Source organism: Pseudorasbora parva, chromosome 1 (genome assembly GCF_024679245.1).
Source record: "Pseudorasbora parva isolate DD20220531a chromosome 1, ASM2467924v1, whole genome shotgun sequence".
Lineage (NCBI taxonomy): Eukaryota > Metazoa > Chordata > Actinopteri > Cypriniformes > Gobionidae > Pseudorasbora > Pseudorasbora parva.
This window is the reverse complement of record NC_090172.1, coordinates 53,154,310-53,181,772: the sequence shown is the minus strand read 5'-3', so window position 1 is coordinate 53,181,772 and position 27,463 is coordinate 53,154,310. Positions and strand designations below refer to the sequence as shown.

Sequence of the window (27,463 nt, the reverse complement as noted above, 5' to 3'; positions counted from 1 at the left end):
TGCTGTTGAGCAGAATTGTAAACACCACTGATTGCCTATTGTGCTCACACACTCATGAAATATGTCTGTGATTGGCTACAATGAGCAGCGCTTCAAAAACATGTTGTAAATATACATCAATGATCTCTTCACCGAGCACTTACACAGATTTCAACTGGAGAGTTTGAAAGCACAAGCAGGTCCCGGTGATAGATGTTTGTGTGTGCTTTCAAACGCTACTGTCCGTTGATCATTGTAGCCGATCACAGACATATCCGAGAAGCGCGTTAACACAATGTCCGATCAGAGGTGTTTACTGTTCCGCTCAACAGCACTCAAAATGTCAATTTGTGTTTATTATTTCAGTACAGACTTGGTGCCAATGGTACCATGCTGAAAACTCTTCATTCTTTTGAAAACCCAGCGTTTAGTTTATCATAAGTCCTCATTGTCACAATTGTAAGCACAACAGTGTTCTTCTTCTGTGAGTGAGTTAAAATTCCAAACTTTACAGCAGAAAAAAACATGTTTACAGCCTGGTACAAATTGTGGTTTTGGCCTATAAGGCTAATTTTGACCTTCATGACAACTCTGAGGGGGGTGAATTTTTTTTTATTTTTTTTATTTATTTTATTTTTATAGCTCATTCGTTTACGTTATATAAAGCCTTTAAATTCTGCATAATTAAGGGCGTGGTTACAAGTGGATAGCCATTTATCCGCAGTCTACAGTCATTGCGTCACCTAAGCTCCGCCCACATCCCGCCTTTTTGCCCATTTTCTGTTATCCGGGAGTGACACGCGATGACTCGCTCACAAGATGGCAACGCCCAGCTCGACCATACTTTAATCTTCAGAACGGCTTATCGGAATCCTATGGGTGACGTCACAGACACTACGTCCATATTTTTTTTACAGCCTATGGTTTGGAGTCATGGCATCTTTGTTATCAGACGGACCGTAATTGAACACGACACGCGTATCCTGGACATAGAATTCAACAGATGACGACTTTGAAAATCCATAAGTGAGTGTGCTATTATACATCACACGATCAGCCAGTGGCCCGTTGCACTTTTCAACAACACAACCTTGTTCCTGAAGTGACTTTCAGTATGTTTCCTAGCCTGACAAGCCAGACCCACATCAAGATGTTTGGTCTGGAAACTCACCATTGACAGGGCTCAATCCGAGGGGCGGGATAAACGGTTGTCTTTCAAACTCCCTCTGCACGCGATAGGATAGCGCTACACCAACCAGAGCAACGAAGGTGAAACAGAGCTTGTTGATAGATTAAACATTCGCCGTATCCGGTCGGCAAAACTCCGAACACATCTTCCCTTTTTAAGAATGACTTCAGTGCCGTTCTTTGTTCTTTTCTCAGAGAAAAGCTTTACTCTAAGTCTTCCAGAATCGCAGTCAAAGCTGATTTGAAAGACCGCCGCCGTTCGCCAGTTTCTGTGTTTACTAGAAGCACGTAAACGCAACTCGGCCGTCGTCATTATGGCCCCGCCCACCGACTCTATACACGATGTGATTGGCCCGTCCAGATTGAGAGGAACACAGCTCAGAAGGGTATTGAGAGTTCCTAGACGACTCTTGCGGGCAGATTAAATTTACTGCCGCTAGGGTGTGTCTAGATTTCTAGGCTATATGTTTTCTTATAACAGCGTCAGACTGAAATCATTTTCCAGAAATGTGATCTGAATAGGATTTTGAACAAACCACATATGAATGTAGCTCGGACCATTTTATGTGAATTAAATTTTTTTTTTTTTGTACACGCTTTGTTACAGCGGCCATCCGGTATAAGTCTTGGAAAATAATCAGTTTACATGTTGTAATTACAAGTTCTACAAGCACGTGAAGACTTTTTACAGTTCAGGATTGTTACGTAATTAGGACATGGCGTGAACACACCTTAATTTGTTCAACAGATATATTGAGGTGTCTTGTTTCCAAAGAACTTTACTTCAACTGCTTTATCACCTGGCTGGAAGAGTAAAAAGCAAAACAAAAGCAGCTGCTACTTCAGCCACATTATAGACGTCCTCTAATTAAATCTTCACACCTGAGGCACTAATGCAGCCCTGATTATTTCTACACTAAGGCCAGTACCTGAACATGTTATTGCCTGCCTTTATTTGCTGCAAAAAAATCCAGAAGAAAATTGCACAATGCTGATATTTCTGAGGGTTATGCAAAATCAAAGGCCCAATAATCTTCTTGGGGCCTCCATTCAGAGTCTTGACACATGATAATTATCTCATAATTCAGATAAGCTGCCCCGATTATTAGGTTAGATTAAATGATTGTAATTTTTCATTTTGCAGTCGCTTAAAGACATTAATTCCAGGTTCCTCATGGATCATCATGCGATCAAGTCCTTTACTCGAGGGTGAAATATGCTGATAGGCTTTTCTCAGTAATTCTATAGTGTTCAAGCTTGGGATTTAACTTTTATTCTTTGCAGTACAAGGGCAGGTACACTACCCTTCAAAAGTTTAGGTTTGCTAATTTTTTAAAACATTTTTAAAAAAAGAATTGTCCCATTTGAAACAAAAAATGTGTAAAAAAAAAAAAATCCTTTACTGTCTCTTACTGTAGTGCCTCTCAGAATAGCATGTTAGTATACGATGACTGATTCAGGACTGATTTAAAAAAAATATTATATTGATATTTAGGGCTAGTTTACTAACATGCATCAAAACCCTCTTTTGCTGTTAAACTAGTAAATCATGGCTGCATTTCCCGAAACCTTCTTAACTCTACGTCATTCTTAAGTTATACCTTAAGGTATCCCTTAACGTTAATATGTGTTTCCCGAAACGAACTTAGTTAAGAATACCTTCTTTAAGTCATACTTTCGTAAGGTTGGTCTGGACCACTCTTAGCTATACCTTATCACTATTAAAAGTTAATTCCACTTGTGGCCACCACTGTGAAAAAAAGCTTCTTTATATGTCAGTCTATCCGAATATAATTCCGAAGTTGTAATATACACCCAGTGTTCAATTAGGCTAGTTAAATAGTTTTTTTTTTTTTTTTTTTTTTTTTTTTATGCATGGATTAAAATTGTTATACGAAATTTCATAAATTTCTTTGTCATAAAATTTCATTACAAACACTAATGGTTGTTAGCTTTTTAATGATATTATCCAAAGGTACATCAGCTGGCAAACCATTAGACAGGAAAGGCTTAGGAGCCTATTTAAAGGGAATGATTGTGGAGGGGAGTTTAGTCAAACTTTGGCAGCGAGGCAGCGAATATAATTGTGCTAAATCAAAGACGGCGCTGTCCGCGGAGCCATTTAGTGTATGTGCACTATTTCATATGTGAAAACTTTAGTCCCTGGCTACCATGTCAGAAGCTGCTATTAAAAATAAATTTCGCCTACCACGACAGCAAATTCAGCAGCTTTTAGATCTTGTTGGATCAACTTTGTCGAGACAAACTGGACGGAGCTCAGCTACTAAAATCAGCTGCTGGCGGCTCTTCTCTTTCTTTATTTTTTCTCCGCCATATAGTAGCAGCTGATTATATGTTTTGCGTGTTGCGTTTTTATTGAGTAGGCCATCTAATAATATAAATTAGTTATTTACACAATAATGTGATGCAGCTGCTGCATGGGCAATCATCCCTGGTTGTGGATTAAATCAAGACACTATGGAAAATAAATTGTAATAGTTTAAATGACGCGTGATGCTCATGGTGCGGTTGAGCATGAGATTGCTGGTTCGTGCACTCATTTCAGAATTATGTAAAATTTAGGTGCAATTTTGTATGATAAATGAAAGTTCAACTATTTCTGAAGTGTTTCTTTTATAAAGAACATATTTTTTTCGCATAACACAGTGAAACAGCCCCTGCATAGAGTAAATAATCGATTCTTGAGCCATCGATAGAAGCCAATTCAGCACCGCCGCCACGAACAGCACCCGCTTACGTCGCACTTAAGAAGGTTTACCTTAAGCAACCTCCTAAGGTATAGTTCGGGGAACACACCTAGAAATGGTATACCTTCAGTTAAGTTATACCTTTAGAGTCTTCGTAGCGCGCTAAGAGACAACGTTATCGGGAAATGCAGCCCATGACAGTAAAGACACGCAGTGAAAAAATAGTGCTTGGATGGTTAATTTTGCAGCTGAACTTATTGCATGCATTTGCATTTTTCATTCAAGGTGATTCACTAAGGTTTGCCCTAGTAAATTTACTGCTAGCTATTTGCGCCAATATTTACCTCCAAAAAAAAGCACATCTTAAACCGGACGCTAATTTGTGCTGCTCTTGGTAAATTGTGTTGCTCAATATGGAAATGATCAGGCTGCTTTTGTTCTATAATTTCATGCTAATTTGCCCTGTTTAGTAAATCAGGCCCTTAGTGTGCTCCATGAATGAGTACTAAAACCTGGTAAAAAACCAACCCGTTCTCACTCCCAAGGCGTCAAAATCCGAAGCATCAAGTGCCTTCTGCGTCACAATGAAGACGCTAAAGGTGCCCCTTGGCGTCATTTTTCGACGCACTGGGTGCTCCATTCATTTCAATAAAAAACCTCATCATTTCAGTGATTAAAACATCAAGATCAACTCTGTTCTTCACATGAAGACATCGTATGACATCAGAAGACTTGGAATGCAACATGAGTTTATACTTTTATACTGTTTTGGTCAGATTTGACCAAAGTATTGTTAAGATGTGGGTAGGTTTAGGGTAGGAGTTGGGTTAGTTGCTCCAAAATATAAAAGTAACCTTTAAATATTAATCAAATCATGACTGCTTTTACAAACGCAAAGAATTAAATGCATCTGTGTATGATCCCAAAGATAGCGTCTTCATTGTGACGCAAGGCACTTGACCATGCTTCGGATTTTGACGCCTTGGGAACCAGTGTTTAAAAAAAAATCTGTAATACGTTAAGCATGAAGTTTTTACATTTTTTGAAAAAGGTGGTTGCTAACAAGTGGCTAAATGGCACTACAGCAGTTGGGACATTACATTTATGTACTCATCTCATCTCATTAGTCTGCTTATACAGCCTCATTGCGGTTATAACCATGATCTTACAAACTAATCTTACACTCACACCTTCCAACTTGAAGTTGCTCAGGGTTACACTCATAATAGTTGTTCAGTTGAGGATAAGCTTCATATTTGAATTATATGTTTGTTGCTCAACTTATTTTCTGGAAAAATCCATTTTTTTTTTTTTTTGGATGAGGGAACCATGGTGATGCTAACTTCTGAATTGGCCTACAAAAATACATAATCCCTGCAGGTCTTTATTAATAATTATACCCTCATGTGGTGGAATAAGCAAAAATCCTTCAGTATTTCGTATAATGTTTTTTTTTTTTTTTTTTCAAATTTATGTTATATTTCTGTTTATTGACAATTTCACTTTCTTTTGTGTTTAACATCACCCCTCGATTTTTGCGGATGCTGTAGGCAGGGTAAGCTTTGCCGTTTGACAGGTCTGCTTATTTCCTTCCGCCCTCATGAAGTCAGTACTATTGCTATTGTTCATTAAAGCAGGTGTCAGAAAAAGAGGTGTCCGTGACCATTTCAGCTGGGAGGAAATCTATATTTGATCTTTGTGCTTTTCAAATGTTCAGCAACGTGTTTCAGTGCATATGAGTGAAGAAACAACTTCCCCTTTTAAATTGTTGCCGGCATTGCTTTTTGTGCTGTTGTGCACTTTATGCAATATATTAGAACATTATGAAAGGAAACCAGATGAGCCACACCTCAAGGTGGGAAGTCCAGTTTCTCTTTTGATGTTTTGATGGGTGTAGATGAACTTCCCGTATTGCCAAGCATTTGAGGTATAAGCTTGTATATAGGTATATCAGCTTACAGCACAGGTGTATTGTAGTGAAATGTTAGACCACTTAAAGGCATTTTCGCTGGTCATTACTGCATTCAGGTTTAGCCAGGTGTTTTATGTCTCATTCCATTAGGAAGAAGAATGCTACATTTGAACATTATACAAAGACATTATTTCTTAATATAATTGGGTTTATCAACATATCATTGAATAGATTATTTATATTGATGCGCATTAAAGAACTTCTCAATTCACAACGTGCTTTGTTCTTAACCTCATTCTAATGTTAAGGAATTTAAGTAATATAAATGAGCATATGCTTGCCCAAGGTTAGTAATTTACATAAATATTTCATTTTAAATTCATGCTCAGAAGGCGACCCATTATAAGTTTGCATACATACTTCTTCCTCCTTTTTTCCCCATTTGTTAATACAATATACATGCATTTTAGTACTAAGTTATCAACGATCTCAATCATAAATCTGCGCATATGTGCAGTTAGTGAATTAGACTCATTGTCTTGTTTTCCAGTAAATGGTTTCTAAATGGACTTAAAAGAAGATGCACTTAATTGGGAAGCAAAATAATGTAAGTTAACGAAACCTTTTAGATGCGTTCCTGAATTAAAGCAACAGCCAATGTTTTTCAGAAACACTTTTTGCTATACTTGTTGAAACTCTCTTCACATCTTGATAGCAATATTAGTAGTCTAAATATTAAAACATGTACATATCTGTGGAGATGTTACATATAATTTGGTAGTAAAATGTAAAGTGTTGCACATTTTATTGGTGCAAAGATTAGTATTTTGTACAATATTTGCTACTGCTTTTTAATCTTTTTTATCGTTAGATTTTTTTAAATCTGAAAATCAAAACAAAGCTCGGTAACGCTTACATTTTTACAGCACTAAGTGTGGTAATCAAAAGTTCTACACACACTTGCAGTCTTCACGTCCACTTGAACACTACAAATACTGATAAAACATAATTTAAGTAGACAAGTGGGCAACAAAGACTGTAAGTGTGTGTATTGATTGGACAGGCCCACTAATTTCGAAGGCTGCATCCTCTGGAGGTTGCATTTGTCGGCTGCATACGTCATTGAGGCTGCCTCATTTCAGTAAAGTAACCATTACATTCCAAAGTCATAAAATGCTTACTTTTTTGATATGAGCCATCTTTGATTAAATATGTGGCTGAGAAATCCTACCTCTGGAGAATGCAGCTTTCAAAATGAGGCAGACAGTCCCCGAAACAAACAGCAGCCACCTTTACAGTTCTTCCTCAACCAAAACAATGAGCTTAGGCTGATTGCATGCCATGTTGTAATTATTGTTGTTAAGAGATGGCAATATGTTATGTTCTACTCTGAGCTGTTCACATCCTCAGATGTGGATTTATGCATTTCTGTGGCAAAACTATCAACACGGAAATTAATCTGCAGCAGTCAGGTGGTACAAGTGCAAGCTTTATAAGTTATTTACGTTCATTATGATAAGTTTATGATGAGTCAAAATGATGAGAGAATTAAGCATGCTCGGAAACACAAGAAAGGAATATTATACATCATAATCAGGTACAAGGAAGGGAGACAATGGCCATCATATAGGTAGGCTGAGACAGTTATATTTTTTCGCAGCTTTTATTGACTTGTTAAGAGCAGTTTGTTGTGGAATATGAGACAATCGGGTCCAGTCGGGTCCGTGTCTTCCCGCCGGGTTCGGTTCCAGCTTTCAAATAATAGTTTACATTTTGTTTACACTCATCTTCTACTAGTTCCAAGCAGCGTGCAGTTGAGTTCTGTTGACAGCTATGCGTCGCTCAACATGCGGCACTTACTTTAGCTCTGATTGGTTGTAGGTCTGTCCAATTGAGGTCTTTCTTGTGTCGGTTGAAATACGCCCCATAATCACAGCCCAATGGAGCAGTATCAGACTCATATTCTGACTAGAATCGAGTATGACTGCGTCAGGCTACATAGACATATAAACAACATCAAACACTTGATGTTTACCACAGGGGGTCTTTTAAAGATGAAAAGTGAGTGTGTGTGCAGTGACTCTACTCTTAGTTTTGGTTATGTGTAGAGAGAAGGCAGAGCAAACTGGGACCAGGAGAAGAGGATTAGGATGGGTATTATTAGATTTATCTGTTTATCCTTTCACCTGATCCTCCTTAAATCTAACAGTGCTGCATTTATTTACCAGTGTGCTCTGAAATGCATTAAAAGGATGAATGGCCAATGGATTGCATGTCAGATTGTTTGATAATCAAAGACGTTTTTGGTCTATGATGGTAAACTGCATCCAGGTTTACCCCCCCCAAACATGACAAACCAACATGTTGCATGAAGAAAATTAAGCCTTTTTTAATATCATAAATATTTATTGTGCTATTAATACAAATTAAGCATACAATTGTATGATTACAGAAGCACATCAATACATTGGTGTAGTTTAAAATGTTCTGAATATAATTTCTTTTGATTTTTGGAGTGAAATATGGCCAGATCATCATCAATTGTTTCGTGAGATTTACCCATAAACTCTGTTCCACTTTTCTGCTAATTAAAGGCCTGAGAATTACTGTAGCAGTGAATTTTAACACGTCTTGCACTCATTGACTCTAAAGGTGTGACTCACACTCATGAATATTTCTCGTCTTTTAAGTGCCTTTTAACAAGCAGCTGTTGTACTGTCAGTAGAGGTGCTAATTTAAATTATTTCCACGTTTGCTAAGGGTATTTTCATGCTCAAACCTATCAAGTCATAAACCTTTTTTTATTATTAGGCGGAAAGAAGTATCAGTATTCTGGCTGCTCTGGTAATCTACTGTTCATTTGCATTGACCTCATACTGTTTTTTTCCCCTTTCTTCTATCTTTTCAGTATCCAGAGTCATGAAACTTAGTCCTTGTCAAGCCCCACTATATGTAAGTATCCTCCTTGCTTATTTTTCCTTCTTCTTTGTTTGCTTAGTCATATCACAGATGGAGATGCAGTTCTAGTACACACATCTAGACATTAGCATGTGAATTTCAGGGTAATTGAAATGTTAGTCAGCCTCAATTTCAGCAAATATCATGTCCCAAGACATATTGGACAAGAAAGTTTCATTTAATTTGAATATTTACTATTTATTTACTAATTTTGCTGCTTTGTCTAGTTGTTAGTTGTTGTTCCATTTATTTAATTAATTTTGCGACTGTGAAATAAAGGGCTAAGTCAGTGTTGCCTTGTGGCAGTACACAAGGTTAGAAAATTCAAGCTGTGTGCGTACAATATACTCTTACTACGCTGACAATTTACATAATGCACACCGTGTAAAATCCAATGTATACTTTGGGATTTAGAGGCCAGTCACACAAGCCCTTTTTGCATTTAAAGGATTAGTTCACCCAAAAATGAACAATTCTTTCAATAATTTCCTACCCTAATGTCGTTTGACACCCGTAAGACCTCCGTTCATCTTCAGAACACAGTTTAAGATATTTTATATTTAGGCCGAGAGCTTTCTGTTAATCCATTGAATGTATGCACGGTATACCGTCCCTTTCCAGAAAGGTAATAAAAACATAATCAAAGTAGTCCATGTGTGATATCAGTTGGTTAGTTAGAATCTCTTGAAGCATCAAAAATACATTTTGGTCGAAAAATAACACAAACTACTACTTTATTCAGCATTGTCTTCTCTTCCGGGTTTGTTTTGAAACCGCGAACAAAGATTTGAATGGTTATGAATCAGCGTATTGATTCATGATTCAGATCGCGTGTCAAACTGCTGAAATCACGTGACATTGGCAATCCGAATCCAAATCAATCTGCTGATTCATAACCGTTTAAATCTTTGTTTGCGGATTAAAAACGAACACGGAAGAGAAGACAATGCTGAATAAAGTTTTATTTTTTGTTATTTTTGGACCTAAATGTATTTTCTATGCTTCAAGAGATTATAACTAACCCACAGATGTCACATATTATGATGATTTTATTACCTTTCTGGTCCTTCTGGAAAGGGACCATATACTGTGCATACATTTTCTTTGGAGAGACTGTGTTTTCGGAAAACCTGCACTGTGTGACTGGAACGGGTTTGGACTCTTGTTGTGTTGATAGCACAACCAGAAGTTCTTCTAGGTAAAAAATAAGGGCTACTTTCAATTCAGACAACTTTACTGGTCAAATAACAAACATTTTCACTGATTTATCAAAAATAAGAGATGTACATCTGCTTTTCACAATAGACAAACTTAAATCGGAATGCATTTAGTTTAAGAGGCAAAATTATTATTAGATTAAATAAATTCTTCCCGAATTGACAACCTCATTTGTATGTTTACATGCGAAACTGCTAATAAGACCTGTGCGTGTAAACCTCACTCCATGATCTCAAGGGGCCCTCTAGCGACCCGGGTTAAAGCGGCGATGACTTGAGAAATCAACTTTCCTTTGAGCTTTTAATATATAAAAGGTCATGGTAATATAAGATTATTCTGTAAGTTTCAGAGCTGTAAACATCCTTGTTAATCAAAGAAAAGCTTTTATAGACACCAGGCCCAGAAAACAATCGTGCGCGCATCTTTGTCATCGCTCGACGAAACACACCTCTACAGCACATCTAATTCAGTAGCCTCATCCACCGACTCTTCAATATTTCTCGTTTTCGAGGTATCAAGATATTGCGCTATTTTTAGCTGTGGAAGAACACAGTCGCTTCATAAGCTTCCTTCGGATCCTAATATTAGGGATGTGTGATTGAACTTTATTTTTAAAGAAGTTCCAGCTCACGTGGGGAAGACATTATATGTGTGTTCACTTCATTTTCCTGCGGATTTGTTTGTAAACAAATCTCAGGTCAATGCTGGATTTGTAGACATTTAAGATTAAAACACAACACTGTGCCTTCTATATTGGATCCGACAGGAATGGTGCAACACACTTATGTGAGTAAAACATGTTTTTATATATAATAGTATTGCATTGTTATAGATTGTTTTGCCTATGTGTCTAAAAGAACATACCTTTAGCACGCTGGACTCAGACACGTATGGGCCAGGGCTCGCAAAGCCCAACGTCCCGGGGCTACGTGTTTTTCAGATGGGGTACCAAAATGTAAGCCAGTCAGCAGGCTTATGAATCTCATAATATTTCTATCTTGTTCTGTGTTGTTCTCTCTCGCATGACTTGACATTTGAAGGGCGCGCATGTGTGTGTGTGTGTGTGTGTGTGTGTGTGTGTGTGTGTGTGTGTGTGTGTGTGTGCAGTTCGCGTTTATATCGACCAATCGTGCGGGCTATGTAATTCAAAAATAATAGTCCAATCATTCGTGGGTGGATGAGAAATAAATCATTGTGTTTGTTTGATAAAGACTGTGGTGAAGAGAATCATTCCGCTTGCCGCTTTCAAAACACTCCCTCCCTCATGTGAACTGACAGGGGCATATATATGACAGTGGAGCTGAAGCTCATTAAATATCCAAATCTTCTCCAATCCTAGCCGTGGGCGTTTACTTCCATGTCTCCAATGCGTCACGCCCATCAAAACCCAGCATTTTGGAGAGAGCCTCAAAACCAGTGTAGAAAATAGCCTATTACTTATTAGTTATGATGTTTTTGAATGTAAAAACCACATGAACATCATTTAGTTGACCTCAGACAACAGTATATAAAAAATAAAGCCAGTTTCATGACACCTTTAAAATCCAGCTAGGAGCTGAATATAGTACATTATAGACACGGTACTATATTGATGGTTGAAAACAATGGTTTTTGGTGCATAACCGGAAAAATGTCTGAGGAAAGATCATAACCGGCAAACAAATCCATGTGCGCTGGAAAAGCTTGACCAGCAACATGTCTACTGTATTAGTGTTCATCATTTGCGCTGTACATTTGGGTATGTGAATTATTTATTTATTTTTGTCTCCAAAAATTGCATGTAAAGAGGAGTGACTGTTTGCTTGTCATATACCTTAATTAAGTTCTTATTCTTATCATATTATTAGAAAATATTGGTGCACATCTAAACGTAGCCATTTTCAATTGTGAAATATAATCAGAAAAAAAACATTCCAGCTTTGCCATTCCTTAAAGCCTTCTGTCATTTAGGAGACTGGTGACCCCAGTTTGAATTCTTCCCAGGGAATATGGTTCCTAGGGAGTATGACTGTCAGCACGTTACAAGAACAGAAAGTGAGTAGAGCAACGGGAAAGATATATGCCGGATATTGTGTTACTATCACAAGAAGCCCATCTTGCATAGGAGTACAGTCAACAAAGAGAAGGGATTTTCCCTCCTGTGCTGTGAAATCTGATGAGGGTTCAAAGACACTTATCTTTGTGTTAACGTCTGTAATTAACTGCTGAAACGATATTAGATTATCCAGAAGACTGAGATAAATGGATACAATGGTGATGGTGATAGAGGCTGGATTAGGCTGGTTTTGACCACAAGAAATATGCGTGACACTCCGTATTGTGTCTTTATTCCCATAGACATCTTTCCTCTCCTGAAATAATTTCAGGAGTCAGTATGCGGCTCCAATTTCTCCAATTCTATCCGATTGTCAATCATACCCTAGTACGGCCTCCATTGAAACTCGAAAATATCCTTTCTGTTGCTTTAATGCCTAACAAGCAAGAAATTTACCATGAAACAAATGTTCTTTTAATGGTCCTTTGTCTGACTGTGTTTAACATAAACGCTTCATCGGTTTCTTGAGTCGATCATATTATGATTCTTTACACTCTTAAATGTTTTGGAGAGACAGTTCTAAATGTTTTATTTTAGATCCTTAAAGGGTTAGTTCACCCAAAACTGAAAATTAGCCTATGATTTACTCACCCTCAATTCATCCGAGGTATACATGACATTCTTCTTTTAGACGAATACAGTCAGAGTTACAATTAAAAAAGCCCAGGCTAATCCAAGCTTTATAATAGCAGTGAATTATTGTTTTGTTTTTGAAGTCCATAAAAGTGCATCTATCCATCATAAAAATGCTCTACACGGCTCCAGGGGTTTAATAAAGACCTTTTGAAGCAAAGCGATGCGTTTGTGTAAGAAAAATACCCATATTTAAAGGGGTCATGAACTGGCTGAATTATAATACTCAATATAATATTGAACCGTTCGGTACGGCATTTACAGTTCAGTAAGCGCTTTTGAATTGCGTTTTTTCGGTTTTGCATTTAATTAATTATTTCTATTTCTCGTCGTTTTAAATATTTACCTCAGTTCATTTCGGTTCTGTTTGAGTGTGCCTGTGTGTCTATGCGCTGATATGAGCAAATATCCAATCATATGCACTAAAGTTAGGCGGTGTTTATCCATGTTTTAAAGCCTTGCCGGTTAAACATATTAGTGTTTTACATGTGCTGAGCGCAAATTTTTCAGTGATTAAGGCCCTGTCCACATGAAACCAGATCTTTTCGTATCCAATCTTATTTTCCCCCTCGTTTCAAGAAATATCTGCATCCATACGAGAGCTATGAAAACGACTCAAAACTATGTAGTATGTATAACAGGCCAGTGTGTGGCACTGTAATTCTCCCACATAAATACACTAAAAACGGAGAAGAGGAGTTTTGGATAGAAGGGGTAAAGCAATGGTTGGAAGTGAGGCACAATCTCACAATAAAATAAAAATAAATAACTATTTAACAGATGTGTTTTATTAACGCCTACACCTACCCGGACCCTAAACATACCCTTATAATATTGCAAATACGGTAATTAAATGACGCGATATTGATGTGTGCATGCCCAGTGCCCGTAGTTTTATCCCTTAACTATTTCACCGTGCTGGATGTAGTGTGATGACATCACCGTTTAGCAAAATATATGGATTTGCTGTACACACGAAAACGGAAAATTGTCGTTTTCAGATTTATCCACTTTGGGACCCGGATTCAAAAAATATCGGATTCATGCTTCCAAAACGCCGGATCCTTGTGGATGAAACGCTGATACGGTACAAAATTTATACGTATACAGCTAAACGCATCTCCGTGTGGACGGGACCTAAATCACACGTGATAACTGGACTAAGTAGTCTTACTGCGCTAATACCGTCAAACACAACATATATAAACGCAGTCGGTTATGTCTAAAGCGAAAGTAAAATCGCGTGTCTGTATGAGATGCGTTTGAACGCTTGTCCTTAAAGGGACAGTTCACCTCTAAAATTATAGAAGTATTAGAGGTAGTAAAATAGACAAAGAAAAAAATCACTCACTGCTCTTGAATAAAGTAAAACTACAGTAGCTTTCAATCAATGTATATTGTATATTGAAGACTATGTAGTTTTAATTTTAGCCTACATTTATTCATTCAATTGCAATACTACTGTACATCTCTGAGCTGCCACTGTAAATCTTTATATATAATATATATATATATAATATTAAATTATACAATACACTAGGAATGTGTAGAAGGTTTTTTTTTTAAAGTAAAGTTTTAAGTTTAAGGTTTTTCAAGTCTTTAAGTGAAATAAAGAAAAGAGTATTACAATAAAAACTCTTTTGATTCTAACTGGAAATATGATAAAATCCCAGTTTATATTAAATCTTCGGCTGCTGTGCAGAACAAAGCATGTTGTTTGAATTTTAATTGTAGATGCTTTTTTTTCTTCCAGTGTATTTATCTGTGACAGTGTGATAGGAGGCGATAATATTCTCACCTAGAACCTCAGGGCGTGTGCTGTTTAACTCAAAATGCTATCTGTATTAATCTGTGCAGACCAACACGTGTGTGACATCCTGTTGCAACCGCAACTTCAGTTATTTCTCATTGCATCTGACTTTTTGAGTTCTTGAGTGAACAATTTTTGAAAAGCTCATTTAAAAGCACAGATAGCAATTTCCATTTAAAAACAATCTTTACACTAAGTGCCTGTGCCAAATAAATTAATGTTTTATGATCAAGTTGGCTGAAAATGCACATTATTAACTGGTTCATTCAAATGTCTAATAACAAGTGAAGCCTTCTATCAGTTTGGCATTGTGTTTTTTTTTTTTTTTTTGACAATTACATATTCAGTTATTATTTATAAACACAAAATTGTATATTTAAAACTTCTCTGTTTTTTCTGTGGCAGGGCAAGTGTGTGCTAACAGTTCAGCTTTGTGATGAGGCGCTCCGTGAAGGAGAACAGGGGGAAGTGCAGTTCTTCCTGTTGTTTACTGGCTCCACTCAGAGACATCTAACCAGCACACTGAAGCTCAACCATGGCACCCTTCAGGCTGTGTGTCCAGGTGAGCGCATTATTGGGCCCTTAGATATGATACTGCATCTGTTTGAAGGAACATTTTTGTGATGCATCTCCTGGAATAGGTTTTCCTGACAATTCAGGTCACAGGTATTTAAGGGAATAAATAAAAATGGTAAAAAAAAGTTCCAGGTCTAATTCTAATTATGAAGTAATCAATTTAAACTATTTGCAAATATTTTATTTTAAAATGTGCACATTTACTGTCTAATATGTTGAAAACACAAACTTTTCTTGTCACATTTAATTTATAAACTGGTGATGAAATTTCCTAAAAAGTAGAGTAATTTAGTTTGCATCACTAGTTTCTTTTTGTCAGTCACTGAACATTTCTATTAAAAAACGGTTATCTAATACTAGCATCTTTCCACAAACTGATATATAGTGCCTCATACTTTTATAGCTGTTACATGAAAATCAGGATACAAACGACTTTCGTCTGCAATAACGGGGACCAGACAAAGTATTTTGCCATTGAAAAATGACACTCTTTCAAACACTGGCCAAATTTCGGATAGATTAGAGAAATGAAGTTTCATATTAGCTTATCGCCAGATATTAAAGTTGAGGAATGTGTTTGTTCTAGGTGTCGCTGTGAGTTTTAGTGATGAATGTTTAACTGTCCATGTTCTTCTGACTGTGTATTTTGGGACGTTTTGCCTTTTTTGTTTACTCAGTAGGGGGAAGATGGATTGGGTGAACATGTTGCCCTCTGTCCTTTTTTTAAGAATCACTTTTCCAGAGAAACATGAGCACCTCTGTACTCACTTTTCTGAAATAAATCATCAGTTTTAAAGCTATAGTTTCCCATCAAAGATTAATAATATGAAGTAATCCTCAGTGTGAAAAGCTTTTGGCTGCATTTGGGCAACAAAACATGTTTGCTTGCTGATCGGATCCTATTAAGGGATTGAGAAAAACTGAACACGGTGTAGTTCAGCATCATAGAGGCTTCACTGGAGAAACATGATCAGCTGTGTGTTTGTAGCAAATATTTAGGCATACCTATTTAGACTGATAGCCTATTATAGGACGCTATTTTTCCTTTTATGATTTGTTTTTCCGGGCTGGTTGGCGGCTGAAGCAAACTCTAGCTATGAAGATGCTCACTCGGCTGAAATTAACTGAGTTGAGGGCAGCAATGCTTAGTCTTGTGTTTCAGTCATTATGTTCATTATGTTCCTCAGCAGCAGTCAGTGAAGGGGATGATCTGCTGATGGAGGGAGATTACAGGGAGAGACCGTATCGCCTGTTTGGCATTAATGAATCTAGCTTTAGTGTTTATGAATGGACCAGGGAGTCCTGCTTAAGATGGCCGGCAAAAAAACAACAACACAAAACCACACAATAAAACACAAAAATCTAAAGAACAATTCAAATCATACACAGCTAATTAAAACATTGACAATATTATAAGAACACTTACAATATTTGTTAAACATATCTAGAGACGTTACAGATTCCATGTGTAGTATTCCCTGAAGCTCATCCTACGCACGTGGAATATAATTGGAAAAGGCAGATCTACCCAACTTTGTGGAAAATGGGCATTTTAAGTCAAATATTTTTCTGTTGATCTGGTATTATATACACTAGTACAATATCTTATCAAACTAGTTGTTCTGTTGTAACTTACCAAGTAAAGCTTTTAAAATGAAAATTAGCAGATGCTTTTATGTTTTAGTCCATTGTGTCATTTTATAATTATACTAGATATTAATTAGCACAGTTAATCAGTAGACAATATTCCTAACAAAAACTTCAACCTTTAAATTTAGAATAAATGTGTTAGCCTGTGCTTCAAAACAATGATACAAGTTCACATTTAGAAGACATAAGCATTCAGAGCTTACAGTCTCTCACTTCCTCCAATATGGATCAATGATTTTGATGACATCACTCTGCACTTCTGCTTCTCATCAGATTTTCTGTCCACTCAAATGCTCTCTAAAATCTGAAGCATCCCACCCTCTACATTATTAATAGATGCTGAAGTCAGTCATTTGTTCACACATTTACTATTGTCTACATCAGAGGTCTTCAACCCTGTTCCTAGGGACCCATTGTCCTGCAAAGTTTATTTCCAACCTGCTTCAGCACACCTGACTGTATTTTCAACAAGCGATCCTGAAGAGCTTTATTTAGCTTCACTTGTCTTTAAGGTTGGAGCTAAACTCTGCAGGACAGTGGGTCCCCAGGAGCAGGGTTGAAGACCTCTGGTCTACATGGTGAAGGGTACATAGTGCACTATGGGGGATAGGGAATGATTCAGACAGGGTAAATATGCTTTCCATTGGGGCGAAGTCTGGTTTCATGTTGTCACACTAACCGTAGTGTGCACACAGTCTGCTCTGGTCAAGAGACATGATAACACGGAGCAGATCATATGAGCATTTGTCATTGCAGACCAGAAAAATCGGACCAATTTCAATTCTGCACAGTGCTATATTTTAAGGCAGCAGGTATTTGCACTAAGTACAAATATTGATATATTCTATTTATGTTATTTAGATATTCTATTTAAGTAAAAGTAGCTGTTCTTTGCAATGTGTAAATAGTAATTAGATGCTATTTGTACTTTATTTTGACTGATACATACTATTTGCACCCAAGTATTCTGTATTAACAGGATGCAATAATAACAGCGTGAATTATTATATTTATTAAAATATTTAAATGAATGCCATCTTAACGGGACAACAAAAGTCCTCCCTACACCTACCCCCAAAAATACTTTAATTATTTAACATTTCGTTAGGCACTTTATTTTCACTTATAGCACTTGCCAACAGGCACACTTTTTGCACTCTGTGTAAATAGACACTAAGATATTTTAAAGCAATATGGAGGTCATTATGAGAAGAAACGGTAAGAGAGATTAGGAGGAAACTGCAGCGTACCTGAGCTCAACAGCATTGGCTGAACTGTGTTATAAACTAAACGCTGATGAATATTTTTAAAAAGAGGAGGAGCTGTTTGATATTTCCCACCCAGTCTTCCTGTTTCAGTGGAAATTACGTCGACACATTGAATAATGCTGCACTTTTCAATTTCAGTTCACTGTGTCTTAAAAGGTTCCTAATTTTGTTATGGCGGTCTTCTACAGTATGCATCCAAGGTCAATAACACTTTAATTTCCTCATAATATACATTGCAGCATCACCATTTCTTAAAGTTTCAAATAGCAGTTTGACGATTCTGCCTCTCTGAGCTCCTTTCTGAGAGCCTACTCTGCTCTGATTGTTCAGACGGCTCAGTTTGTTGTGATTGGTCTACCACAGTGTTTATTGGAAACCAAACACCAATCTGAATTTTATCTCTGGAGGCTTCCTCAGCACTTGATTCACAGTGATACGAGCAGTAATAATGGCGTTGGTTTTATCGTATCAATTTTATACGGTAGTCCTCAATAGCTCATCCTTTGGAAGTCCAGAATCTTTTCTTTCGTTTGAGAGACAACTCCATTTGTCATGCACTTTGAGTCAGCCCTTTTACATTCACAATCAGTTATATTATATACTACATGAGAGGTAATATCCATACTACATGAAAGATAATAATGGGGGCACTTTTAATAATTTGAACTTCCTATAACCAAAAGTGAGGGAAATTACATTAACCTCATCAATCTCATTTTTTCCTGATGGATGAAATGGGGTGTCTTGCTCTACATTATTTCTTAATTTATATTCTGTTTTACCATGAAATAAAACATTGTGGATGTTAAATATTGTTGATACTGCCTTAGTTTGTCTTTAGGTGTGTGGTATCCTGTTCTGGCATTACTCTTCTGTAAAGTTGTAAATGGGACATTGCTGAAATATTTGTTCCGGATATAGATGTTACACCATACAGTATTTGCCCTATTTACAGTTTGCCATGTAGCTGAAACATTACAAAGTCCTGTGCATAGCGTTATTTTTTTTGTTCTAAGCATTATATGAATTGATTTATGTTAGGATGAATTTTATTTTAGTAACTATTCAGAGATTGGTGTACACACAACTGAAGTCCTGACCACTCGGAGGATGTTTGGAATTCTTGGAAATATTATTGCAAATAAATATGGGGTTGTCCCTTTTCCCAGGAGGTTGACCGTGTGGCCACTTTGTGTGCTGAAACCTGGCTGTCATTTTTATATGTACAGTACCACAAGGCTTCAGCCACAGTAATTATTCTCTTAGTATGAGCTGCCACTGCAGTAATTTTTTTTTTTGCAGAGTTGTTTTTATAACGGCCACAAATGAGATCTTGTGTTTACTAGTTGGACAAATTACTGTAATTTACAGTAAATTGTGCAACAAAAAAAAAGTGTTAACAGACATGAGTTGTATGCCTGTACGGACAGTACTCAACCTTAAAATCTTGTTTATTTAATTTGATATACATTTTTAATGTATATATTTTTATATATTTTTTAATTTGTGTATTTTATTTTATAGATATATTATAATATTTTATTTAATTGTATTTAATTTTAGAGTATCCAGAGGAAGAGGTTAGGAAGAAGTGGGAGGACTGAGGAAAGTAGACAGGAATATAGGGTGATGCGGCGCGATGTTAAGATAGAGGTGGCAAAGGCCAAACAGAAAGCGTATGAGGACATGTATGCAAGGTTAGATAGTAAAGAAGGTGAGAGGGATGTGTATCGGTTGGCGAGGAAGAGGGATAGAGATGGAAAGGATGTGCAGCAGGTTAGAGTGATTAAAGATAGAGATGGAAATGTTTTGACAGGTCACAGGAGGGTGAGGGAAAGATGGAAGGAGTACTTTGAGGAACTGATGAATGAGGAAAATGACAGGGAGAGAAGAGTTGTAGAGGCAAATATTGTTGAGCAGGAAGTAGAAAGTATTAGCAAGGGTGAAGTTAGGAAAGCTTTGAAGAAGATGAAGAGAGGAAAGGCAGTTGGTCCTGATGACGTACCAGTGGAGGTATGGAAGTGTCTAGGAGAGATGGCAGTAGAGTTTTTGTTCAACAAGGTTTTAGAGAGTGAGATGATGGAGGAGAAGTGTTTTGGTGCCAATTTTTAAGAACAAGGGAGATGTGCAGAGTTGTGGAAACTACAGAGGTATTAAGCTGATGAGCCATACACTGAAGTTGTGGGAAAGAGTAGTGGAAGCAAGAAGGCTAAGGGGAGAAGTGGACATTTGTGAGCAGCAGTATGGTTTCATGCCAAGAAAGAGCATTACAGATGCATTATTTGCTTTGAGAATGTTAATGGAGAAGTACAGAGAGGGTCAGAAAGAGCTGCATTGTGTCTTTGTAAATTTAGAGAAAGCATATAACAGAGTGCCAAGAGAAGAGCTGTGGTATTGTATGAGGAGGTCTGGAGTGGCAGAGAAGTATGTTAGAGTGGTCCAGGATATATATGAGAGCAGTAGGACAGTGGTAAGGTGGGCCGTAGGTGAGACGGAGGACTTCACGGTGAAGGTGGGACTGCATCAAGGATCGGCTCTGAGCCCCTTCTTGTTTGTGGTGGTGATGGACAGGCTGACAGATGAGGTCAGACAGGAATCTCCATGGACTATGATGTTTGCCGATGACATTGTGATCTGTAGTGGGAGCAGGTGGAGGAAAGTCTAGAGAGGTGGAGGTTTGCTCTGGAGAGAAGAGGAATGAAGGTTAGTCGCAGCAAGACAGAATACATGTGTGTGAATGAGAGAGAACCAAGTGGAACCGTGAGGTTACAGGGAGAAGAGGTAACGAAGGTGCAGGATTTTAAGTACTTGGGGTCAACAGTCCAGAGCAATGGGGAGTGTGGAAAAGAGGTGAAGAAGCGTGTGCAGGCAGGTTGGAATGGGTGGAAAAAAGTGTCAGGTCTGTTGTGTGATTAAAGAGTACCAGCAAGAATGAAAGGAAATGTGTACAGGACAGTAGTGAGACCAGCGACGTTGTATGGTTTGGAGACAGTTGCACTGAGGAAAAGACAGGAGGAAGAGCTAGAGGTAGCAGAGCTGAAGATGTTGAGGTTCTCTTTGGGAGTGACGAGGATGGATAGGATCAGGAATGAGTACATCAGTAGTACTTTTTTCCTTTTGACATTTCACATTGTTACACAGTGGAAAAAAAGGTTGGTTATTATTCAAAAAAATTTTTACACAACCGTCACCAAGTTGGTTTGTTTTAACCCAACATTTTTAAGTGAGTAGTCATCAACATTAATTATTTGTCTTGAATATGTTTGATTGCTGTCATGATGTGCTCTTTTCCTCTCTGTGCAGCTCATAACTGCTGTGAATCAGTGCTGGTCACCCTGTGCTCGGCGGGACGGGACGGATACGTTCATACTCTGGCCACCGAGCACCTGCACTTCATGCAGGATCTAGCCTTCGACATGGCCCAGTTCCTGGTGAGCGCGGTGGGGCAGACAGACATACTGGAAGAGCCTCTACTACTGGACGAGCATCAGATCCCCCTGCAGGAGTGCGAAAAGCTGGACCAGAATCTGTCCCTGGCCCTCAGACATCTCACGCTGCCCCCTGACTGGAGCCTGCTGGGGAATAAGACAAGTGAGTGCAGCTTAATGGAGACTAGTTGTTAAATCTGGGTTCGTATCAAAAGGTTATATGTGCAAACAGGGTTCTAGGTTCAATCCATGAAGAATTATTGTCTGATACACTATGAGCAAAGAATGAGTTAGTAAGGCAAGTAGTCAATCATTTGTTCTAGTTTTTAGTTTCATTTGTTGTGACATTTGTATACATCATCCAATAGGAGATGGTATATATGATATATACATATCAACAGTAGTTATGATGCGGTTGATCCTGTAGAGGGCGTCTATGCATTAGTGTAGTTCATCAGGCATATTCTTGTTTTTTCACATTCCACAAAACCAATAAAAAAAATCACTGACACCTTTAATATAAACTTATTGATTATAATATATTATGTATTATAATATACAAATATAAACTGTTAAATTTTGGAGAGCTTCTAATACTTTGTTTCATGTTTGTGGAAGTATTTTAAGTTATTCTTTGCCTATGAATAAGGCAAAGAATAACTTAAAATTATTTTTAACTTAAAATTATTTTTATAAGTTATTTTTCAGGGGTTTCTTTTAATGGTTTTAACCAATTTATACTTAGATAAAGTAACTTTGCAAAGAGTAGCTTTTCCCAACTTTCAGACAGGTTTTTTTTTGTTTTGTTTTTAATACAGAAGTCAGTGTTGTTCATGAGTAGTTGAAAAAAATGTCTCCCAGTTCATTTGAGTTTAATGTGAGACAAAATATTCACTAAAGGGTTCAAATCTGGACTCTGACCAGGTCAAAAAAGGACCCTGATGGTTCTCAAGCCGCCACTTGGTTGTTTTTGCGATTTTGGATGGAGCGTTGTTTTGTTGTCTCATTCCTCTTTCGATAACAACTTTTCATTTGTGGGAAGTAAGCCATTCTGCAATATTTCGTGTGCTGCAAAGCATTAAATGACTTTTTACAGTGAAGTACCTCACCAGTACCATCAGCTTAAAAGGCTCCACACACAATGACACCTCTTCCTACTTGCCTTAATGTTGTTGAGATGCATTTATTAATATATTTTTCACCATGCAACTCATGTTTCATTGTGATTCTCACACACAACATCCTATATTTTGTCAAGAACTTCATTCTGCCTTTGATGGTTTTCTGAGACAACAATGGCTCTTTAAGTTGTGCATTTGCTTAAATTGGGCAAATTTCCTGACTAATAATTTGTAGTTAAGACAATTAAAAGCTTAGTGTTTCGCCATTATGGGCCTGGTCCATGTTTTTCTTTTCTTTTTTTTTGGTCTAGGAGTGTAGAAAAGAATGTACTGGAGGATATTCTAGAGCCAAATAAATGTCCCTAAATGACATTCCAGATCAGGTTCCAAGTAATCAGAAGAGTTCCTTTGAGTTCACGGCGGTCACATGACTGTTGACAGGTCATTTAGAGTTTGACGTTAATTACAGCAGCCAGATCTTTTTAAATATTTAATTAACTGCCATTGTTTTTGTCTGGTTCTTCTTCTCCGCTCAATCGCAGTACTAAGTCCTTGTCTTAAACTTGTCTGGTGGGTTTTTATTATGCTTGAAAATGTAGCTTCTTTCATTTTTCTGTAATAAACATCACTTTGGTTTAGATTTTATTTTTGTATTTTATATACATTTCATATTTGTATTTATTATTAATTTATTTTTAAGCCACCTCTCAAACAGTTCACGAGTCAGCTCAGCAGTCAAATACACACACAATTATGTCAAAATGCCCGTTTTGGAACGTGTTGAGTTAAAGGGGTACTTCAGCACTGGGAAGATGAATCTGTATTTAAACTGGATCATCAATGTAGTCGAAATCTGAAATTATTTTTGAATTTGTCGCTTTCTAGACTGAGAAAAGACAGAAAATGTATTTTTGTCTCATGGGGATGAAAGACTACAATTCCCAGAATGCTTCGCTGCCATGTGAGGCCATTCCCAAAGCCACCAACTTGATTACTGTGACTGAGTTGGAGAAGACACTGCAATTAAAAACTGAATGTGTCTGTTCAATATAATGAGTGAGTCACCGCGCGAGTGTCACAGCACTGAGCACTAACTGCAGGATCAGATAAATGAGCTGATGAGCTCGTGATGAGAGCTGAGGTAATCGCGACTACACTCGGGGCATACATTCACAACGCGAGTTCAGTCTGGTGCGTTTCAGTTCATGCCTTTGCAAGCTTAACTTTCATAGAAATTAATTTGATAAGTTAAAAGACTTACATTGCTCACCATAGCTCCGTTTAAATGAGTGCCTGTAGCTGCGAGCTGAGCTCTGAGTGTGATCTCCATCCCCCATGCGCGGGTTCAAAACATGCGGAAATGGCTCCCTCTGCTGGCTGTAGTCTTTAGCCTTTGGCCAAACATTCCTCCTATGATGCAAATATCGTCAATTTGCGTCATAGGAGGAATTTTTCCAGAAATTAAATGCATAAATCTCTTGTCTCAGGGGGATATGAGGGAGGAGAGCACAATCATTTGAATATACTCCAGGGTTTCTACTGATACAAAGCCATATGCTAATCGCTGAAGTAACCCTTTAAACTCTAAATATTAATATCAGTTAAATATTTCCGAAAACGCATAATGTATAACAGTATTTTGGATCTGTGCATAAGCTCTTAAAGTGACAGCAGCCATATAAACTTGCTGCTGTCTGTCATGTTAATCAGAGAACAAAAGACACTCACTGATCTTGACTAAATAACTTTTGGAACTTTAATTTTAAGCATTCATCTGTATTTATTTTTTATTTTAATTTTATTTTTATAATGGAGACTATCCAGTGTTGTTTTATCAGTATATTTAATTTCTGTAGTATTTCTTACCCAAATACTACTGTCAGAACCACCTGAAAAACTTAAAGGGATAGTTCACCATCATGAGGGTGAGTAAATGTTGACAACATTTGCTCAAAAGATGACTCTTTTGGCTGAACTACTGCTGAACTATCCCTTTAAAGGCATGTTTATTTAGTTTGTATTATATGTGCTATCGTTTGCAATTAGTTTATTTATTTTTTTGTTCTGACGGTTTACTTTAGTTCAAAGTATAATAAAGCCTCCTTGTGTTGTGTAAGATATTTAAACAAAATTACACAAATTATTAAACAATAGATAATAATAAAAAAATATATATGCAGTTTTCCCTGTGGTATCAAAAATGGTATTGAATATCATTATTTTTCAGGTATCGTATCAAAAGAAATTCAAGTAGTGTGTGTGTGTGTGTGTGTGTGTGTGTGTGTGACCCTTCAAATAAAGTTATTGATTATAGTTGATATGCTTTAGATATGTATTGATGAGACAAATGATCCTGGTCTGGTTTATGTTCATCCATTTTTCTCTCTTGTTTCTGTGTTTCAGGACTGGAACCTCAAGAGACCCTTCTACACTTTGCAGCCCGTCGCGGGCTCCTCAAAGTGGCTAGTTTTCTCCTCAAGCAGCCAGGGGCCCGAGAGGCTCTCAACCTTTGTAACAAACAGGGAGCCACACCGGTGGTCATCGCTGAGAGCCGAGGACACACAGCACTACTGGAGCTCTTCAGCCAGTGAGTAATGCACTTGCATATATTCACATAAAAACAACATAAATATGTGCTGATGGAGAAATTGTAGTGAATAGGAACTCAGTGGGCACCAATCCAACTATCCTATCCAGTTCAATAGTCAAATACATTAGTTTTTTTGTATTCTAAGTGAACTGTTACTTTGATTTATTATGGTTAGATTCACTTTAGTTATACTGACTATTTGATACCACAGTGTTATTCATCCTAGAAATCAACAAAAATTAGATCATCAGTAACTCTATGCTTATTGAAGGATTCACTTTGTGTGCACTGTTAACTGTACAGCCCAGAGTAAACTTTTTTTGACATTTATATTTTATTGATGAAGCTGTAGGGTCATTGGTGCTAAAACTTAAACCATAAAAATATTGTCTCTTGTCTCTTTTTACTGAAATATATTTATATTTTAAAGGGGTGGTTCATGTTTTTTTTCTAGGCTTGGTTATGTTTATGGTGCACAGTATAACATGTCTTAATACTTCTATTTTTTTTTTTACGCCGTATTTTTCTTATATTTTACCTTTATTCCACACCACTGTCTCCACTGTCCTTTGAATGGCTCGTTTGCTTCCTGCTTCTATGAAGCCCATCCAGGGGCGTTGCCAGTGATGATGAAAGGCCCCCCCAGTTTATTATACAAATATAATAATATTTGTTAAATAACAGTTGTTTAAATAATTTTAACATTATTATAAACTTATTATAACATCTCAAATACTGAAATAAATAAAATGTGTTTTTTACAGTCTATGGTTTTTGCATAATGCTTGATGAGTTTGATTGGCTGTCTCGTGTGACGCGGCTCGCGCCTCTGACTTCATGAAGTGTGTTTACCCATACACTTAGCTTATAGTTTGCAGTTGTGTGATAGAGAAACAGCAGCGATGCAATATTTTATAAAAATTTTTTTTTTTAAATATCGTATTACTGCGGGAGAGAACCCATCCATCAGGACGCAAGAAACGTTGAGACTTTTTAATTCCAAGCGCATGTTAATTCTGTAAAGCAGGGAACATGCCATCAATCTTGATCAGTAATGATAGTGTAGGGGTAAGGTGCGCAGCACTATGTTTTGACGCAATTCAACCTGTGGTTCGAATCCACCTTTTACCGAACTTGATGTACTTTTTTTTCTCATCATATATCAGATCAGAAATGTGTTTATTTTCAATAAAAATGAAGAACATAATGAAAAGTGGAAATAAAGTGTCTAATGTTTAAGTGTAACGGCTGCTCATGTTTTGTATGTGGACAGATACTATTTTGTAGCTACCTCTACAAAATAGTGTGCAGAAGTCACATCTGGGGCAGTTTTTATGTTAATAACAAGGGTTTATGATGTCACCAACCCAGGAAGAAGCTCGTTGTAGTCCAAACCGGACGTTTTTGTTGGCAATAAACTGCCATAATATTAAAAGACAATATCTCCGTTTGCATTGAACTTTCAGCGCTGTAACTATACAGATACAGTTTATGCTCAAGCAGCAACATTACACACTAACTAAAGTTAAAAAAGGTAAATCGCATGCAACCACCCCTTTAATGCTAGTTGCTAAGGCAAGATTTCTAATTTTTGTTTAGTTTAATTTAAATGTGACTATCATAGCTCAGATAATTTGTATTTGGAAAAAATGAATCTCTGATTTTTGTTTGCTGAGATTGGTATTTTGGTAACTACTAAATATAACACGAGACATCTAAAATCGTCTTAAAATTTAGTTAAGAGGCTTTTTTCCACTAAAGAAACATCTGAGAAGCAGGAAGTCTACATTAGCTCTCCTTGTAATCTCATTGCTGAGACATTAAAGCAATCTAATTGGGTATTGTTCTTTCATCTTAAGCTTGCTGCTTCAGGGAGAAGTGACAGTTGTTTTCCTGTGACCTCGATGACAAAAATCACTCCACCCAGCATTAGTCAATGCTCCAGGCCCGGATTTTAAACATTACCTCTTATTATTAACACTCTCGAGTTGGCAAAAGAGTAAAACATATGCATTTAGCTGCATAATAACTTGATTTGTGTATTTGAATCATTCTCCACTGCCTCTTGAACTAATAAATCTAAGCAGTACATCCATAAGAGCTTTTAATTATATCGAGTTGTTATATGACAGCATTTTGTTTGAAGTTGAAATGAAACTGTCCGGGCATATCCTGTTCATCCGAGGGCTTGTTTTGATTTTAGGGAGGATTTGAATACAGACAACGGCGTTGAGACGCTCAGACTGATCTCCTCCTCGGGCAGTCGTGTGGTACAGCACCACCCCTCTCTGAACACCTACACCCTCTCTGTGGGCACCGAGCCAGGTGG

The 27,463-nt window shown here is 37.3% G+C and overlaps 1 protein-coding gene across 2 annotated transcripts in view; it reads left to right on the top strand.

Moving 5' to 3' along the window:
- Positions 1 to 27,463, top strand: part of si:dkey-172h23.2 (uncharacterized protein LOC393772 homolog) — a 43,334-nt gene that overhangs the window by 10,196 nt on the left and 5,675 nt on the right. For both annotated transcript variants that reach the window (XM_067445186.1, XM_067445187.1), the window contains exons 2-6: positions 8,696 to 8,739; positions 14,907 to 15,063; positions 21,299 to 21,586; positions 24,948 to 25,131; positions 27,338 to 27,463. The exon at positions 27,338 to 27,463 is cut by the window's right edge and continues 70 nt beyond it. In XM_067445186.1, coding sequence (XP_067301287.1) covers positions 8,707 to 8,739; positions 14,907 to 15,063; positions 21,299 to 21,586; positions 24,948 to 25,131; positions 27,338 to 27,463 — 788 coding nt within the window. In that variant the 5' untranslated portion in view covers positions 8,696 to 8,706. The remainder of the gene's footprint in view (positions 1 to 8,695; positions 8,740 to 14,906; positions 15,064 to 21,298; positions 21,587 to 24,947; positions 25,132 to 27,337) is intronic.